Genomic DNA, 20286 nt, shown 5'->3' on the forward strand with positions numbered 1-20286 from the left:
CAGGTAGGCTCCTGGAAACTCTCAAGCCTTAGCAATGTCCCTGTCTGTCCTAAACACATTTAACTTTTTCATCTAACTATAAATTTTACATTTGAAACCTGCACTAACTTAAATGCCTGTCAGGAGTACCTGGCAATTTTAATTTATAGTGCAGGTATGAATTCCTCTTCTCTTTGTTCTTGAGCAAAATGTACCACTATTTGATTGAGCTAATTCAATAAAAATGCTAAAACTGTTTCAAACATTTGTCTTTATAGTTCATTTCATGCCCTATTTTACAGCAGGCTATTCTCTAATCTAATTTACATTATTCTGAAATCACAAACTGTTCCTAATTACCTTTTAATGATAATACAAGCTAATTTAAAGGAAACATCAGGTGCTGCAGTGTAACCTATTGTAGAAGTTCCTTGCAAATGAGATCATGGTGTTTATGTATTTCGATATGAAATGTTAAATGAAAATGTTTTCTTGTTTTATGTGTAAAATTCAGTACTTACACTGTAGTTTCAAGTATGTGACAAAAGCGTTGCTGTTTCAGAATCTTTGGAAGAGTACATTCTGAAATTTAGAGAATAGAATTCATTAATTAGTTCAGTATGAATAATAACCAGAAGCATGAGTCTGCCTTTAACATAGATTGATAGCAGGTTAGGATGCAGCAATGTTTCTATACTTGGAGAGGGAATTCAGAACATTATTGGCTCTAACTTTCTAGACTCAGAATAGTTTTCTTGTGAATTTCTGCTGAATCAGACTTGTTTTTCTCCTTTAATCAGTCATATCTGAAAGGCTTGAGGACTTTCCACAGACAGGTCTTTTATATTAACATTCTTGACTGTCATGAAAACTATTTCATGACATGAAAGTGGAATTTTTCTGTCATATGGAGTTCTGAAGAAAACCCATAGAGTTTTCTTCACACATACAATATTCCTGAGGTTGAAAAGACAAAATTGCCCTCATATATCCCTCAGTCAATATAATAATAAGGTGATACATGGTGATATATGTTGGCACATTTGAAGCTTCAAAGGTAAAGAAAACAGATACAAAGTTTTGTTCTGGGTCCACAGCTAATCTGAGACACTTAGTGCTATCAGATGTGGTCAAAGCCATGGATTTAGAAGAGTCTTTAATATCAAAGTCAGGCATTTATTTTGATAATGGGATGGGATTAAGGGTCTTAACATTTCAGAATACAAAGCACCCACTCAGCTGAGAACTAGAGAGAAACTTTTCATATTGGAGGCAATTTTATGAGCTGCAACGGGTTTTCTTGAACTTACAAAACCCTAAATATTTACACCAGACTAAATCCTTCAGAATGTTGACTTCTTGTAGGTAAAGAAAAACCTTGCATGTTCTGATTGCTAGAATTATGATAATCATTGGAGCATCTCTTTGGTGAATTCATTGCTGACTGACTGAATGAGCCAGTTAACCAGTGAACCTAATTTAACCAGCTCTGAGTGACATTGTGTGTTAGTTCAGGATGAGACCATAATTGTTATTGACATTTAATTACATTTATCCTGTAGATAATACAATCACTGCCTTATTTTCTCTCTGTAAGCTGGGTATTTTCAGTCCTTTTTTCCTGATGAAAATCTCTTGGTGTCACTAATATTTTTTTGGGATGCTGCCACCTTCTGTAAAACATTGATTTAGGATTTTCTAAAAGAATTTACATTATTATATCTAGAAAATCATATGTCTGCTTTTTCTAGAGTTAATTTTTACTGTCATGAATATATCTGCTCAAAGTATGTATGCAAGACTGTCAGTAATTCATCCCCTTTTCAAAGGTTCTCTCAATTTATAACACTAAGTAAATCTTGAGATAATGTTTAAATTTGTGTAGTGCAATAAAATATTAAGTGGCACTGTGATTGGGACACAGTACAGTTGACAGTGTTTCATGGCTCATTTACCCAAGTAATTATTACATTTTACTCAACACTCTGAGATCAAGTGCAGCTTTTTCATTGCAGAGGTTCAGGTTGTTCTGCATATAATGCATAATTGTTCTAATTTAAGTGGAGCTCAGGAATACAGGATCCTGAAGCTGTGTTATCCTTATTAGAGAAATATTAAAAATACACTAAATTGTACTATGCAGTCATGAGTGGTGGTGAACAGGTTTATATGTCTGTGGTGCACACTGTTGTAAACCTCTAATACAGTAAGGGCTATTTGAAAGTCAGCTGAAAAAAAAAAGATGGGAAATTAAAAAAAGAAAAAAAAACAAACAAAAACAAAAACAACAACAACAACAACAAAAAAACATTTATTGACAGTTTCCAGGGAAGACTGGTGACCTCAACTAACTTTCATCTCATGTGTGTTCATGCCTTACCCCTTTTTTTTACTCCTTACTTTTGCTACACTGTTAGCATTTAACAGCAAATCTACAATTGTATCTTGAAATTTTGAACTTGGGCAACAAAGTGGTTTTTTCCATTTTAAAGGAAAATATCTCTATATTTCAATAATTCAACCCATGGTTGAACGTACTACAGAAGACTAACCAAAATAAAATACTGACATGTAGCTATTCTTTACTTTCATGAGGAAAATCCATAGGAAGATATTTTTAGTTAAGCAAAGGCTCAGACACTGAGGCTTTCTGAGCACTCAGGCCTTCTGCATAATCTTGTTCAAGCCAGTCCTAAAGCCTTGCACACAAATATGGTTTGTTGTCCCTTAAGTGAAACAGGGCATGACAGCCCTGCAATTTTGAAGCCTCTTTCAGATCTCTTGACTCTTTCTATTACCAGTGGCCCCCAAATTGACTGATGTAGAAACATGGGCTGGATTTTTTTATTTACATTCAGTACCTATTTTCTTGACTGAATAACTCTGAACAGCCTCTCTTCCCCAAAGCTCCAGCAGCACAGGACTGTCTGAGGAGCTGCCTGTGGACCAAGGTTACTGGAACACCGCCTTTCTTTCCCTGTCTCTGAGGTGTAAAGTGTGTTTCTCTGCATTTAGCCTTCCCATCCCAACTTCTGATGTAAGAAGCACACAGAAGATGATCTGTGACTGCCAAAGTCTTTGTGATAGATCTTTGGCAGTGCCCATTGGGAAAAGCTAAGCCAAGGCTCCCCGAACACAGCAGGGCTCCCTGGAGCTGTGTCAGATCTGCTGATGCTGAAGCTCTGTGAGAGCTGCAGCTCTGTAGTTCTGATGCTCAGCTGTTGGACAGTCACTGTGCCCCAGGTAACTGGGGATGCAGTGATTTGTAAAGTCGGGCTCTTTTCTGATCTCTGTTATTTCTGTAGCCAGAGGGGTTTTCTTCTTGTGTGATTTATACAGAATAACTTTAGGTAATGTTACTATTGCTTTATTGTTAACTGACACATTTCAGTGAGGTTTTCTCCTGCTTTGATTAGTGAGAAAATTATTTTTTGGAGAAAAGCCCATGATACTAGCCTTTCTAGTGACAAAACTGATTTAAAAGAGAACTAAAAGAAGGAAGTAATAGCACATAGAGCAATTTGAAATAACAGATCGCTGCGGCCAGAGCATTTGATGTGAAGAATTCTATTGTGTGGAAAAAGCTATAGAAATACATTGGTATGTTAGAAACAGAAAGATCAAAATAAAGAAACAAGTTTTTAATTTTCATCTCTACTATTTGTGTTTTCCAGCATATATTTTAAATTCTGACAAATTACTTTTTATTTCTACTATGGTATCAGTCAATCACTATGTTACTTCAGATACAAGTGAGAATAAAATCATCCCCTGTTCCTATTGTTGGTTTATTAATATCACTGTTCCTTGTGAAAAAGAAGAAATGTAAAGGAAGAAATATTTTTTCATCTTTTACTTGCATGATTACAATCTGTAGCTATGTTCAACTGGCTTCAAGCTACAAGATAATCATGTCTAGATAGGGCAAGATTCTTTAGGGAGTTAGACTATGAGATAAAAAATTCTCTGCAGGCTAGAAAATATATTTGGCAAGAAAGATGCAAATTACAAGTCTCTTCCATGCTACACAGCATAACTGCACAAACCCTTTAAATCTGGAATTATGTTTTTAAAACCTTTAACACAATAAAGATCCATAGTGAGATTCAGCAGTCATAATGCAATGAATAACAAAGCTGAAGAAAATACAACTGCTGATAAAATCATCAGGCAGATGGGGCTATCTGTATTGAGGATACAGGGCATGTGTGTGTGCTGTATATCTTCACTTAGCAGGTTCTATTACATTCTATTTATGTCCCCTAGAGCTTTAAATTAGGAGTAGATTCTTTTAGAACTGGTAGGTTCCCCATTTTAGTTTGCATGAGAGGATGCAGTTAATTTTCAAAGAAGCAATAGCCTATAAACTAACCTACCCATATGTATTTTTCGCTGTAATTTTTTCAGTTTGCTCTATTGCAGAGGGATAGGTGCTGTGATGCCAGGTCCTGCAAGCTGAAGGTGTGGCTGGGATTTTTAGGAGGCAAAGCTTGGCACAGATTTCTTGCCTGACTACACCAGTGAGGCATCTTTTTACCACAAGGGATCTGAAGGATTTTTTTCAATTTGCATTTGTCTCATCTCACATGTACCTAAGGTACCTTATGCACTGTCATCTTGTCCCCTTTGTGGACTGTTCATAGCTGCTCTCTGTGTTCTTTTGGACACTCTGCAGTCTCACATTGCCAGGAGTGCTGGTCCCAGGCTGGCTTCCCCAGCTGCCTTGGGAACAGCACAGCCCCTGCTGATTGCCTGTTGGGTGTGCTGTGCTCACTGCCTGTTACCCACATGGCCTTTCTGAGCCACCCGGAGGACCAAAACTCTTGCCAGGCTTTCAGCCTCCCTGCCTTGAAGACTCTGGTATCTTTTCCCGTCCCAGTGTGCTCTGATGTTGTTTGTGACTACCTGCAATGCTTCTGTCCTTTGCATCATTCCTGCAGCCTCCCCATTCTGCATCAGACATGTCCCACTTCCTCTGCTCTAAAACTGCCAATTATCTCTCTTCCACTAGCAGTTTGCTGAAGAGAGGTTTTGCTATTGAGAGCTTTCTGACAAGAGCTTCCCAAAAAACCCCAAAGCAATTTTTCTCTCTCTTTTCAGGTCCCTTAAAATCAGATGCCACTAAAGGAAACTCTTGCAAAAAAAAAAAAAAAAAAAAACCCAACCAAACTTCTGTTGAGCTGCATCTAAAGCTCTTCCTGAACATTTCAAAAGTTTTGTGTGTAGTAATTACTTTTTAAAGGTCTTGGGAAATGGCTGTCTTTTTTCCCCTCTACATGTAAACAGCAGCTAGTCCATGGATGTCCCAGTCCCAGAGAAGCCTTCCTGGAGAGCAGCTTTATAAACAAACTCACTGGACCCTTCCATCAGTACACCGGTACAGAAAGCCAGCCAGTGTGCTTTCCAAACTCCTTTACTCAGTGCATATGGTAGTAAAAAAACTGTACAAATGGACCCTGTACAAATGGAGACTCTTCACCCCCACTTTTTTACACCAACAAGCTTCAAAATTCAGTCTGGCTTCAAAAATCTAAGGACAACCCTAAGCTCAGAATAATTAAAGGCTTGAAGAGCTTTTGTTCTCGTTCTTCAGTGTCTGTTATTTACTTTTATTTTTGTTAGTTTTGTCAGTTTAAAGGGTTTTTTTGTGTTGTTGTGATGAGACTTTGTGTGGTTTGTGTGGTTTACTTGCTGGTTCATACTGGAAATTGTGGGAGTTAAAGTTCAGTTTCCCAGAAAATTATTACTTCAGTAAGTCAAATATTTATATGGTGTCTCCTCTACTGTGTAATGACAGCATTCTATGTAGCATTTTTTAGTGATGAGGCACTTCGTTAGTGCCAGACTTGCGTAATCTGGAAAATTCTGAATTCTCATGTGTTTCATTATATTACATTACTGTTTTTCTCTTTTCCTGCTGAAGTGGTAAAATACTTGCTCTAACTTGATGGGCTCCTATCCAGACTTTAAAAAAATATGTTTGGGTGTAGAAAATGTCAGAGCCCCTGCAGCAAAGTTAATCTGCATTTTATTCTTCTGTTTTCTTACTTTATGACAGTTCCAAATCTATGACAAATCAGTTATTCACAAACATTTTCTGAAGAACCAAAACATCACTAAGTCCAACTGAGAATTTTTCAGCAACTTTTAATTACTGATCGATTTAGCTGCAATTTGTTTCTAAAGTATAATTTTTCTAATAATCTACTTTTTGATCACAAAAATACATTGCTGAATTTGAAGATTTATCCATGACAAAAAGAAGTGATAAGGAGGTAGTGCAATTCCAAATCAACTCCCTGCTCTGTATTGAATCTATGTAGCTTTTAGAAAAGATATATTTACCTAAATGCAAATAAAAACTGCATTGTTTGGGACACTTTGTCACCTAGCAGAATTCGAGACACTTGCACAAAGCTAGAGGGACAGAGGGAAAAGAATTTGACTTCAAAGGCTTAAGGTCAGACTTCCATCACCCAGGATAGGACCCATGACCCCTGGTACCACATCACACTGTCACATCCATGCACATTCCAACTGCCTAATTTAATGAATAATGGCTTTTTATGAGCAAGGTGGAGCAGATTGTAGGAGCTGGGACCCTGTTTGGCATGCTCTTAGTGTAGGAAAAATAAAGGACAACCGGGTGACGGAAGGTTTTGGCTCTGAGGCTCACATGTCCTGCTCTACCAGAGTAGAATGGAAAGGGACTGCAAAGTGGAGCCACCTCTTTTCCCTGCAGCTTTGGGCTTTGTGAGAGTCAGGATGTTCCTGCAGTTCTCACTGGCAGACAGGTCATTCATCAGTTTGTGAATCCCAGAGGATCTCTAGACAAGCAGGACATGCTGGACAACCCCACCAAAAAACCTCCTGGGAGTTAAGAGGCTTTGTGGATCAAAGTGCAGCAGGGACCTGAGGCAGCAGCTCTGAGGACTCAGATTTTCAACAGAACTCTCCTCTCCTAAGTCCTTACCCAGCTCTGTGCCTCATTCATTTTGTTCCACAGAATCCTACTCACTGCTTCATTTGGGGAAAGTGAAGGGACACTACCTCCTGTGGTAAATACAGTGCTCTAAATGATGTACAGTTCACAGTATAAATGCAAAATCCAGGCTTATACAGAAAACAACTCCTACTGTATAAAATTGTCAGATAAGGATCTTTTAGAACAGATATAAAGATCCCACATTTTAAGAGGCAACAACTTTACCAAGGTATTTGCAATATAGCTTTTAAAAAATATTTTCAAAAAGTATATAAGTTTTCAGTATTATTTTAAAATTAAGATTTTCAAAGCCACACTGAAAATTAGAGTTACACTGATTTGCTGCTCAAGTTCTTTTGCCTTTATAATGCCCTGAAGATCTCACTTCTGAAATTCTAAAACAATGAAAAATAAAATTTAGCATTCTCTATTAGTAAAAATGATGATTTCACAGACAGGAATTGGAAACAGAAGTGCTATCCCACTCAATAAATTCAGAGCTTCTTATGTTGACTCCACTGGTGTCAATAGCCTGCTCTGTGTCAGCAGTGAGCACTGGGTGGGAACATGTTTCCATGGGAAACACAGGAAATTCAGAGTCACTGATGCTTGGATTTATTTACAACTTAATAATCGATATTTCATAAATTTTTTAACATATATTAAATGGATATTTGATTAATAAAGCAATCTGGCTTACTGAAATTTGGTGTAAACTTGCTAAAAATATACTAAATGTATCAGATTAAATGACAGCAGCCCCAAAAATCAATAAGACTCTTTTTTTTTCAATTATATTTCATAATAGCAGTAGTACCATCAGCGCAGAACATTTCCTTGGGATTAATGTCCTGCTGTCTTTGGGGTGTGCTTTCCTTCTCGGGTTTCCATCAAGAACAGCTGTGTTGGGTACTAGTGGATGGTGTGTAATATCACTACCATTGGGAGCTCAGGTATCCACTGGGATCCATCTTTTCAATATGTAGAATTATCAGTACTAAATTTGCCAAATACTTAGAACTTCTTTTTATTTACTATTTTGAATTGTTTTTTAAGTGAGGGAGAAAAGTATCTCGGGTCAAACCTGCAAGCAGGTTTAGGCAATTATTTCTAAAAGACATGGCTGTGCTCACTTCCATTACTGTGGCTTTGGATACAATTGAAAATTGGGAGAGCAGCACCACAGTCAGGTTTTGAAGGACTCATTCCTTAAAGCTGACAAATTTTTCTGAGGATAAGACTAAGTTCACTGCAAGGTCTTGAGTCGTTATTCTTTGGGGAGGGAGAGAAAGTGAGCTCATCCATCAGGGAGACCCCAGCTGCACTCAGTGGGGCAGGGTGATTGCTGGTGAACTGCTTGCTAGAGAACTTCTGTAAATATGTACACAAATACTCAGGGCCACTGGGGAGGGCTGTGGTGACCTCTCTGCTTCTCTGCTTGTGCAACACGGCGAGCGTGGTGAAGTATCTGAAAGTGATTTGTAATTAACTCTCAGGCTGTTTGTTAATTGCACTTTACCTGTCCCTCAGGTCTGTGTTCATGTGACTTCAGGAGCACCTTAGGAGGAAAGCTGAGGGCAAAACCTAGCTCAGGATGAGCATGCATGGAACTTGTTTAAATGATTGGTTGAGGGTCTGAAGTTAGAAGAGCACAGCTGTCAATCTGTGTGTTTATGGAACAGGCATTGAATGCAATGGGGTTTATTATTAACTAGCCAAAACATGAATAATATTGTAAAAATCTGCAACAGGTTCTAACAACAAGCGAATCTTTTTTTCCCAAGTTATTTCGAGATTCTAATTGGAATGCACATCTCAGAGAGCGCTGTCTAATTACATAAACCAGAGATAACATTTCCTGTGAAGCTAGTGAGGCTGTAGCAGTGCATTTTGAAATGTGACTTTGTCGGCTCACTGTCACTGTGAGTTGTTAAATATGCCCACTTAGAGACCTTATGTGGAACTTTGAGTGCTGCTAACATTTAAAGCCGATAGAATGAAACAATTCATTTAGAAATACAGAGCAAGCCCCAGAGCTGATAGTAGAACTGCCTTTGTTTAAATGTTCTGGATTAGACAAATTTGTCTTAATAATGTCTTCTTAATCTTACCTTATCTTTCCTTTTGAAAAATAAACAGCCCAACCATTGTTCTCTGCTAATAGCAGATGAAAATTACCTAGAAAACCTTTGATTTGGAATTGTCTCTGACGTTTCAATACAATATTGGACAGTTGAGCAGGAAATAGAATTTTTATATGATACCAGTTTATGTTCAGTATTCATGTGATACATTCATTGAAAAGAAGCTGAAGAGAACAAGGACCTGTTTAATACTGTAAATTAAATGTAGATATTACATGCTCTGTCTGAATACCAGTCTTATCCTTGCCCTGACAGGTTGATAATGTATGGATTTGTGAAGGCCATGGTACACATTGGCCAATTAAGGCAATGGGAATTCCACTTCACTGACTGTTTATTTTTTGGATCGCTGATGTCTGCCACAGATCCAGGTAACCATTTCAAATAAATTACTTTTTCAAAAGTCAGAAGAGTAAATAAGAACTGTATATGCCATAGAAATGTTCAAAGTCTCTGTTCTTGTTTTTATTTTCTTTCCTTAGCTGTTAAACACCTGATATTCTGATAATCATCAATCAATCAAAGTCCAAGCTCCTGAGGTCCCTTGTGGTTTTTTAGTAGCTGGTTTTTCTAGGTTGAGATCACAAACTTTATAATTGAGGTTGCTGAAAAGATTGGGAAAATGTTCTCTGATCTTCAGGACACCACCTGTTGCTGCTGATATGAGAATTGCTGTAAGCTGGAGCCTCACAGATAATAATCACAACTCACAGCCATGTCTGACCTAACCCAGTTTAAAGATATGGGGAATGGAGCGTTCAGATTCGGCCATGTAAATACTGTTTATAGGATACCAATGAAGTGTTCATGATAAATACAACTCAAAAAACCAGATACCAAGAAATTGACTTGAATTTGCAGATGTGAGATTTAAAACCCAAAGTTACATTAAATAGCAAAGTCTGGGAAGCAGACTCAGTTTTGCAATCAGAGAATTACAGAATTATTTCGATTTGGAGGGGTGTCTGGAGGTCTTCTAGTCCTACCTTCTAATTAAAACAGTCTAATCTCAAAGGTAGCCTAGCTTTCGTAGATTTGTCCAGGTTTTCTTATGTTGAAAATGTCAATAAGATTACTCAGATATTAAAAGTATTGCTATTTGCAGCTGTGAGAACACAGTAAAGGAGAAGGTGAACAGATATTTTTAGAGGTTGTCTACTAAGACAAAATAAATACAAAATCTGCAAGGGTGCAATGGATTTTTGAAAAATTTTCAGCTGAGCTTTTAAAGGAGACAAGAGAAAACATTTTGTGATGCATGTGAAATACTGCATTAGTGTTAAAAAACTACTCTTGAGAAGCTTCTCTGAGAGACTATGGAATAAAGCTTTCAAATTCCTGGCTTTTAAAAGAAATGAGAAAAAGCAATATTGTTCTACACATTTTTTCCAGTCTTTAAATGAAGTCTCAATATTTAACAAAAGATTTGGGGCTTGTGATTTATCATTCTGACAGCTTAAAAGTACAGTATAAAACAATTTGTTTCCACAAAACAGTTGTTGCAAGGTTACTGTAAAAGCTGCATGAAATTGTTATTCTCAAATTAATCCACACGTCCAATATGCTGCCACTTCTTTGATCACCCAGCTATATTAATAAGATTCAGCACATGATTGAAGCCTATCCTCAGAGCAAGAGAAAAACACAGAAGTTGGAAGCACAAAGAAAACCTAGGAAAATAAACTGCTTATGGAATAAAGCATCCTTACAATTTCCAAGTATATTTCTTGATAGTGCTATGAATAGGGTTTTGCAGCTGGCTTAGTTTCTTTTCCCATTTCCCAGTCCAAGACTATTTAGTTTCACAAATGTTGACTTATGATGAGTAATGTATAAGACAAGTGCACTGATTTTGATTATAAGAGTATTAAATCACCACTGATTAATCTAGAACAATCAAGAGGGAAAAAAAATCAACAAAACAGAAGCTCCTCTTGCACTGTAAGGAATAAGTTACAAGGATTACTTTTCCCAGAGTTTTAAACAGGCTTAAAAAGCTAAAGCTGCAGTTGAGAAAACTATTTTTAGTGTGACAAACTGTCATTGATTAATATTGTTTCTAATTACTTGTCTGCTTATATAGTCTGGGCACATCCAAGAGTTTTTTAATGTTCAGTCTTGCTCCCTCTGCTATCAATTCACAATTTTCTAAGTTGTTTCATGTGTTCACTAATCTTATTCCTAAATTTCAACCCCTCAAAGACTTAAGAGAATTTTGAATTAAGTTTTTCATTAATTAAATGGTTGACACTGCTGAAAATATTTCATTGTGCTTTAGGATTTGCTAGTGAATTATAATCTCAAGTGTGTAAAGAGCTCACTGGCATTCCAAAATCAGTTCAAATGTGGTTCCCTAGAGGACTGATACATATTAGGGCATAAAATAATCAGTATAAACATTTTATCTGTGATAACTAGGGTTCATTTTGGGTTTTTTTAAGAAAACTTTAGTAAAATATTGTTAGTATTATCAACAATAAATTAGTCATAAGATGAAATAATAAATTCCTGTCAGATTTGCTACATGATTTTTCATTTAATTCTTCACTGTGTAGGATTATGAACTCATTTCAAAAAGAGATTTAATTTCCCTTGGCTATGGAAAGCAATTAAGTCTCAAAAGATGCTAAAAACTGATTTGTTGACTTGACAGGAGTTGGTTTGATTGAGCTCCTTATTTGTGATAGTAAAGATAACTGGTAGATGTTTACATGGTAAACAAAGATTTTTACTGTCAAAGTAATAAACAAACATATGCCAGATAAAATTTGCTAGTATTGCTTAGAAGGAAATAATGTCACAGCACTCTGTAGGTTTTATCTGAAGATTTTTCATCTAGATATTTTGGCATAAAAATAATTCAGGAGAATTGCTTTTATGTGCTGTGTGTTTTCTTATATAGAAAACTAAAACTTGAACTAAGACTAAGAAATTAATTTAGGACTGGATATACTTGGGACTTTGTTTTGCATTATAGACCGTGATCCTTAAATATCAACAATACTTTGTGATGCCTCAAAAAAATTTTATGTCTCTAGAAAGGACAGTTAGAAACTTCAGGGACAAAACAAGGTCACTCTTGACCAAATAATTCATCTTACAAAGAACATCTCCTTCCAATAATTTATCATTTTCAGTAGAGAAAGTTTCTTATTTTAAGATTTCAGGTGAGAGGTTAAATGTTAAGAAATAGAATTTCTAGATTCCCAAATTATCCCTTCATTATTCTTGACTTAAAACATGACACCAGTATTTACATTTTTCTTTATTCTGATCAATAGGCATAATTCATCACATTGTCAAGGAAATCATGTCTTATTGTTTCGTCTGCATAAAGCAGCACAGATTTCCTTGTTTCACTGTTGAAAGGGTTTCCTTGTGTTAGTGCTGCGATTTGGTTTCTGCTGTGCCCTGGCTCTGGGGGTGTTTTTGGGCTCCCTTCAGAGTGGCAGGGCAGTTCCTCGCTGCTCTCACCCGGGTGCCCCTGCTCAGGAGCAGCAGAGTGAGCAGGGAAGGTTCTGTGAGCCCCAGCTCGGGGTGCCTGCCCATCAGAGACCTGCACAGGGACACTGCCACAGGGCTGGGTGGCCCAGCTGTCCCCTGGGCTCAGGCAGCCTCACAGCGAGCCCTGCTGCAGGCTGAAATGGAATAATGAACAGCACTGACCTGGCACAAGGGGTGTAAGGGTGGCACCTCTGCCCCAGCCACCAAAAACAAACACACAAACAGCACAACTCTCCAGGGCTGCTGCTGGTAGCACCCTCTGGGCACCCACCTTCCCATCCAAAGACATTCCACACACCTTTAGCCCTTCCTTTTGTTTTTTTCTGATTTTTGCCATTTCAAGTATAGAAAACCGTTTTACCTTCACAGGGTTTGCTGAAGCACAGCTATTTGTGAGCTATATGAACTTTCGTACCTTTGGTCACATTGGCAATCACAAGGCTCTTCCCTTTTTCAAGTTACTATGGTTACATCTGAACTGGAGCTGTGGGTTGTGCTGCTCTTGTTATTGATAAAATTGGATATTTATCAGAAAGAGCAGTTTCTGTTTCTCATAAAATTGAAGGATTTTGCATTAAGAAGCATAACATATAAATACAACAAGGTGATGCATTTCAAACACTCTTTATGTAAGACGGTTTATAAATGTGTTTTAAATTAAAATATATGTCTGCTTTCTTCTTGTTCACCAGTGAACAAATCTGTGGGTGCTGTGACTTACTAATAGGGAAATGAGTCTATAATTCAAATTGGAATCTTTATTTTTAGACGAAGTCAGTAGGAAATTAAAGTTAGATTTCTCTAATCTTATTTTCTTCCCATTTAATACTGCACTCCTAAAAGAATTTAGGCCCATGAGCTATGAAAGATATTGATAGCTCTAGTCAGAAGACTGGGGTACAATAATACCAGTACTTTATATAATGGTGTAATTTAGTTCTTCTTTCCTTATTCTTTTAAAAGTAACAGCAAAGTAGCATTGGATACAGTTAGCATAAGGACTGTTGTAGTTTGGTGATATTTCAGTTATATATACTTTTTACAGACATCTATAACAACCCAATTTGTTTCTCCATTTGTCCAAAGATACCTCTCACAAAGCAGCTCCACAGACACTTCTTATGACTTGAGTACAACTGAGATCATGTTGGGCTGAGCATGTGACAGATGTTACCTCAGCCCATGAAGTCAAGGAAGAAGTGAATCAGATTTCTCTTGGCATAAATAAAATCTGTGAAAATCTTAGATGCCTCACTATTTCCTGCTTCCCATCACTGAATTTTTAACTGAAGTTCACAACCCTTTCTGAGTCAGCAGCTCTGGTACCTGTTATTTCTGTAGGTGTCAGTTTTCTACTGCCACAAAAGGTGTTAGTGCTCCCCCAATGACCTGTCCTTCCAGTCAGTTCTTTACCCACCTCTTCTTCTGTCCTCATTTGCTTACAATGAAACAAGAGATGCTGAGTACTTTAGTGAAAAGTAGTTTGGTATTTTTATAATACGTATTGTACCTAATGAATTATATGAGTCTTTGAGTAGTTACCACACAAAAACCAAGCCCTACTTACTGTTGCTCAGCAGTGCCTTCAGAAAGCCAGGGGCCAAGCTGACTGCAGTGCAGCATCTACAAACTTGACTTAGATATCAAAGTTCTCACAGACTAGACATGTTACTGTGCTATAGGATTATTTTAAAATCACTTCCCTTGAATTTTAAAGTCATCTGTTTGACAAAACGTTATGTGACTTCATTGGACATGATGACTGAAAGGAGATTGCAAACACTTTGAAAGGCGTGGTTAGAATTCAGTAGGATTCCTGTAATGATTTAAAATAGGCAAGGATAAATGCTACACTTGGAAAAAAGCATCTTCTTAGATAGCAGATAAGAAGTGAGCATTCACCTCTGAAAACAATTTCGAGTTTACAACCTATGAAAATGAGTCATAAGTACCAATACACAGAAAAAAAGGAAAACAGGATTTATTAACATGTTCTACAGCATTTTTTCATTCTATTTCTTGACAGCGAGTGTCAACTATATTACTGGGATGTGGTTTTAGGCACTGTATTTCAGGAAAGATATGAGCTGATTAGAGGGCAAGAAAACGTTACTAAAGGAGGAGATTGAATGAAGTCAGTCATTTTAGGGAGGAGATGTCTGAAATGAGTCTTTGAATAGACAAATTCTGCTGAAAGAAAATCAGAATAAATATGACAAATTTTTGTCTCTCATTAGGCTAGGAATGGAAATTGCAGACTTGAAAAGCAGGAGAGGAGATTTGGGTTAGACATGATTCAGGAATAATTGCATTTATAAATGGTATGAATACTGAAGAGCAAGTCAGACTCCCTTGAGTTTCATGGAACCGGCATAATTTCAGTTCTTTAAAAACAAATCAGAAAAATATCTGTCAGCAGAGGTGGGGCTGAAGTTTGCTCTGCCTTGGGCCAGACAAGCAGAGGGACAGAGCAGAGACCAGGACCCTTCAGTCAGGAACAGGTAAAGAAGATCCAATAACCTCCCCTGGGAAGGGGAAAACATTTGAAATGGAAGATACTTTCTGAGAACTGGGTGAACTGGGGAGTTTCTCCCAGAAGAGGCAATTGATGCATCACTGTGTTGCTTGCTTTATTAGTTTGCTTTCATTTGAAAAGATTAAAGTAATATTTTTGGGGTAGAGTTGGGAGAGAAAGCAAGAAGAGAAAGTTGTTTATTTAGGAGGCAGGAGGAAGGAGAGGAATGTGTCGGCTCTGTCTAATTGGCTTGGCCTGCCACACACACCCCAGCAGTACACTGACTTTGATTACTGTTTTCTTTTCCTTCTATCATTATCACAGGGACTATTAACGAGAGCCCAAACTAATTAGCTAATAAGCAAAAGCTGAAAGTGGCAAATAGTTTTAGAAAACAAGTCTGTTTTTATGCCAATGACATTAGAGAGCAGGACACTAAACTGAGTCCACATTTAGCACATTAAGTCAGCATTGCTAATCAGGCAAAAACCTGAATATAGATGTTGGTGAGCCAAGAAAATATCTTTTGTCAATAAAGCTTCTGCCTACACCTTTGAGCTATTCAGGGAAAAGAACTCTTTTCCTAGTTTAAATTATAACTGCAGTGGGAGTAGATGGGTGAGGTTACCAGGATGGTTAAATATAACTAGCTAATTTAAATATAGCTATATCAGCAAATGTTCAGCTACACACATCCCCTAAAATTTCTTCTGTAGAATAACACTTCCAAAATTCTTCAGAGATAACACGTCAACAGAGATCACTTTAACATAAAATCTCACAGGAGAACTGAGAATCTGTTTTGGGTTTATAAACTGATTTTGAGATTACATAGATGTTTAAGTGCCATTTAGAAAATCTTGGCAGCGATGCTTTCAAAGTTCCAAGAAATGTAATGAGACAAAGCATAATCAGCTGGTCATGCTCTTGTATGAATTGTCAGCAGTCACATGAATATAAAAGTATATAGTTTTTATTTCTAAAATGTCAGATGTGAACATGGCATCCCAGAGGCACTCCTAATCTTTGGAATTCCTGGAATATGAGGACTGAGTCAATTGTACAGTTATGTATTAGAATGAGCACCAGTGAAGCAGTTACCATGCAATTTTTAACCAGACAAGTAATTGGGGGTCTTTACATTAAATTCTGTTTGAAATGAGAAAGTTCTGCTTTGTCCATGCAAAGAGAAAATAATAAGAATAATAAGAATTCAGCTAAAACATACACGGAACATAGACAGCCTTCTTCAGCTGGAGATTATGAAGTGCAAGATAGACCATAGGAAGGACTGTGATCCCCTGTCTGCAGGGAAGAGGGAAAAACAGAGAAGGCCTAAGTTAATATCAACAGGATGTAATAATCTGAATAGAAACCAAATGTCTAAATACTCCTGATGATGTGTGTCTAACCTTCAATTTAGATTCACCACACTCTATTTTTTCTATTGCACTGGGGAAATGAAAATCAAACATAGGGTATCACTCAGGGAGAAGGAAGGAACTTAAATAACTGGTATCCTGAAGGAGCCTTACAATGGGATAGAGGTGTCAAATATCCTGGACTGGGTCAGAGACTTCCTGGCTGCTATGAGCCACATCCCTGCTGAGCACGGGGCAGGACAGGGTGGGTATGCTGCACACCCCTTAGTGAGCATGTGTAACAGATGGATAAGTGTAATTTATATCCTTCTTAAAACGGGTAGACCCCTACTCATCACACACAAAATCCACAGCAAAATCCAACTCTTTTCAGCACCCTTATTCCTCTGTAATCACAAGATCAGAGTGCTTCATGCACAGTGAAACATGCTGTGACATTTTCATTTCTGTAGGATTCTCTCTGTGAGAGAGAAAGCTTCTTCCTAAACTCCGCTGAAGCAGAAAAACTCATAGACTTAATGAATTTAATGATCTTATGTTTTCCCGTTGATCCTTCTTAACTCATTGTTATCCACTTAGGCAACATATAGGACTGGGCTTCTGAAAACCTATATTCTAACATTGCTTTATTTCTTGAATTGCCAGAGGAATATGAAAATACCAACTCACTTTGCTTTCCTCCCATACAGTGACAGTCCTTGCTATTTTCCATGAGCTGAATGTGGATACAGATTTATACACACTCCTGTTTGGAGAGAGTGTCCTAAATGATGCTGTGGCTATCGTACTGACACAGTAAGTTACACCCACCTCCATGCTTTACTTGGTGAGATCATGAAAGCTTTATTCATTGATATTCTCACTGATATAGTTTGTTCAAGTACAGCTATACCATTTGAAGGTTTTGTTACAAATATGTAGTTTTTATTTTTCTTGGTTTGTTAACACTAGAATTCCAATGTTGTTCATAGCAACTGTATATCCAGAATGCAATTTTAGTTCCTGTTCTTTAACCTAGAAAGCAGTATATTCTGTAAAATGGTAAACTTAATTTATTACAATTTCTTTCCTCATCTAAACAAGGTATCTTGAAAAAAAATAGCTAAATGAGCATCTAGGACATAGAGCAACTAAAAAATTCAAGACAGGTTCTTTTTTGCAATTATTATTTTCCAAGATTAAAACCACAGAGTCATACACAGTATCTGTTTATCTACTTCTGTCTATGGAAGCTGGCAGAGCTTCAGCTGATAATATTATCTTAAATTTATATATAGCTTTTTTATTCCCAGGAATCCTCAAACAGATCACAAATGATGGACCAAAATCACACATGTGCTGTCCTAAAAACATAGATGCTAAGTACATGATTAATGGGGTCTCAAGTTTACTCCACTCTACATGTATTATATGCTTCCCAGAGCTTTGCCAGAAATACAAATAATCCTCTCAGATAATCTTAAAAGTAACAGAACTGCAAAGTCAGATTCAGTTTTCCACGATGTTTGAAGCTGCTTCAGAGTAAGCTTCAATTCAGTGCCAACCTTCTCCTTAAAACATGGTTCCTTGAACAAGGATTTATCCCATCTCTCAGAATTAAAGAGTTTACAGTAGTTAAAAGATTAGCTTATATTTTGTCTGAAACCCCATGAACTTTCAACTTATAATAATTGCTGCAAAAAACTCAAATTTGTTTCACAGTACAAAAAAGAAATAGCATTCCTATTTAATTTACCACTCTCCAGTTACCAGTCTAGTAACCTTCGCCTACACTAAACTGCTCCCAGAGTTTTCAGAGCAAGAGCAATGTTTTCAAACGCTGTCAAGAGTCTGAGCACAGCAGTCCAGGGTTAGATACAGCATGCCTGTCACATCAAGGGCCTGGGGCTGGAATGTGTCACCTGGGAGAGCTCTGGTACATCAGATAATAAAATTCACAAAATTAAAAGTAAGCAAAGACCAGACAACTGGTAGAGAGAGCCACAGAAAGGCATTGAAGCAGCTATTAGAACTGGGAAGAAGCGTGTAGGTGGCAATGTCTGAGATTTTTATCTGCCTCACTTGGCATGGTTTAATAACAGCTGAGACATTTTTCAGCTCATTTAGACTCCTCATCAGTTAGTGCAAGGTTCCCATAGAGGAGCAGTAGGGCTCCAAGCAGCTCAAGGGAACTCAGAGTGTTTTAAATCTCTCTGGTTTTCAGTCACCCTGATGCCAAAGCACACAGATCTCCCAAAGGTGCAACTCAACTGCAGAACAAATCTAAAAGGAAAAGTCCCATCAGATTGCAGTTCCGGCAGTATTCCAGTACACGATTCATGACCTTCTAAGCTCTGCTCTTCCCAGTACTCAAGTCTAGGTTATGCACCTCAGCCTATCTACTTCTTATGGTTTTTTTGCTGTTACATGGGAGATTACAAATTTTTAGTAGAGAATCTCTTGTCACTGGAAAATTGTTGTGGTTTTTTTATATATTCACTGTGACCAATTATTTGATTTCTATATCATTTGTAGAGACTGAAGAGAATACATGGCATCATGAGTTTCACATTTCATTACTCTCTGGCTTCAATAATCATCTTCTGCACAAATACAATACTTCTGCAACCCAGTATAATCTTCCTGGAGCATTTTAAGTAAAGATATACTGTTAATATTGCCAACTTCAGGTCATTAACACCCTACTAAACCAACTTGAGTTTAAATGAAGAAAATTGTTTTTCTGTCACTGCAAAGGAACAGCTATTTTTTTCCTGTAACCCATACCGTTCTTGTGTGCAAACACAACATGTTCATAATTACAGCAATAGATGTCTATTTAAAAAGGTGTGAGAATAATGTTTACAGATCTGGAAAAGCGAGAATAAGTAATTTAGTACACTACATAATGATAACCAGAAAAATAGACTATGAAAATACATATTGTCTTTCATTAACTAACAGAATAAGTAAGATAATGTCTGCAGGAATGACTCACTGCAGGAGAGGCAGGAAGAGAAAAGAGAGAAGGCTCTTATGGCAGGAGGTGGCAGTTTGGCAAGGTGAAGGCAGCATGGCTGCCTGCCAACAAGGGCTTAGATTGATCTCTCTCCTTTCTTTCAGCTTCTCCCTCTTGTTTTTTCCTGTTCTGTTTATCATTTAGTTTAAGAAGGACAGCACCAGGACCAGCCACCCCTGCATTTTTCTAGGGATTTAGCAAGTCCCACGAGCTGTGTTGCTGCAAGAGTGTGTGCACACAGTGAAAATACCAACCAGGGACACCAGTTCTCTGGGCCAGTGTAACAGCTCTTCTCCGGCCACCCTGCCCCATGAAACACCTGGGTGTTTGTGGTACTGCAAGGTTTCATTCAGAGTGTGCTATTCTGAGATAATCCATGCAGGAGGGATCACTGTGACTCAAATTGACAGCAGTGGCTGCAGGAAGGCTGACAAGCTGTTGTGCATCTGAGAGAGCTCACACACACAAGGGCCTCTCTAAACAAGGGCATGGGAGATGCAACTAGGATTTCCTCGTATTGAAATCACTTCCAGAGTTTCTTACAACTTTTTGTTATTAGGATAAAATTCTGCTTTTAATAAAAACTTGTGAGAATTCTAACAGAAAATAAACATCAAGAATTCCAAGTATTTAAGAAAAAATCATAACAAACTCTTAAAAGGCAGTACTTATTAGATTATTAAACATGTTTGCTTTTACCCAGAAAAACCCATGTGACTAATTATGCCACAAATACTTCCTATACACTTTGTTTTCCAGAATACTGACTGAGGAAAATC

The 20286-nt window shown here is 37.5% G+C and overlaps 1 protein-coding gene across 1 annotated transcript in view; it reads left to right on the forward strand.

The window, feature by feature from the left end:
• SLC9A9 (solute carrier family 9 member A9) overlaps positions 1 to 20286 on the forward strand; it is a 173895-nt gene that overhangs the window by 29715 nt on the left and 123894 nt on the right. The window contains exons 5-6 of the mRNA XM_041414482.1: positions 9364 to 9479; positions 17199 to 17304. Coding sequence (XP_041270416.1) covers positions 9364 to 9479; positions 17199 to 17304 — 222 coding nt within the window. The remainder of the gene's footprint in view (positions 1 to 9363; positions 9480 to 17198; positions 17305 to 20286) is intronic.

The sequence above is a fragment of the Onychostruthus taczanowskii genome, unplaced genomic scaffold (assembly GCF_017590055.1).
Source record: "Onychostruthus taczanowskii isolate IOZ18803 unplaced genomic scaffold, ASM1759005v1 scaffold45, whole genome shotgun sequence".
NCBI lineage: Eukaryota > Metazoa > Chordata > Aves > Passeriformes > Passeridae > Onychostruthus > Onychostruthus taczanowskii.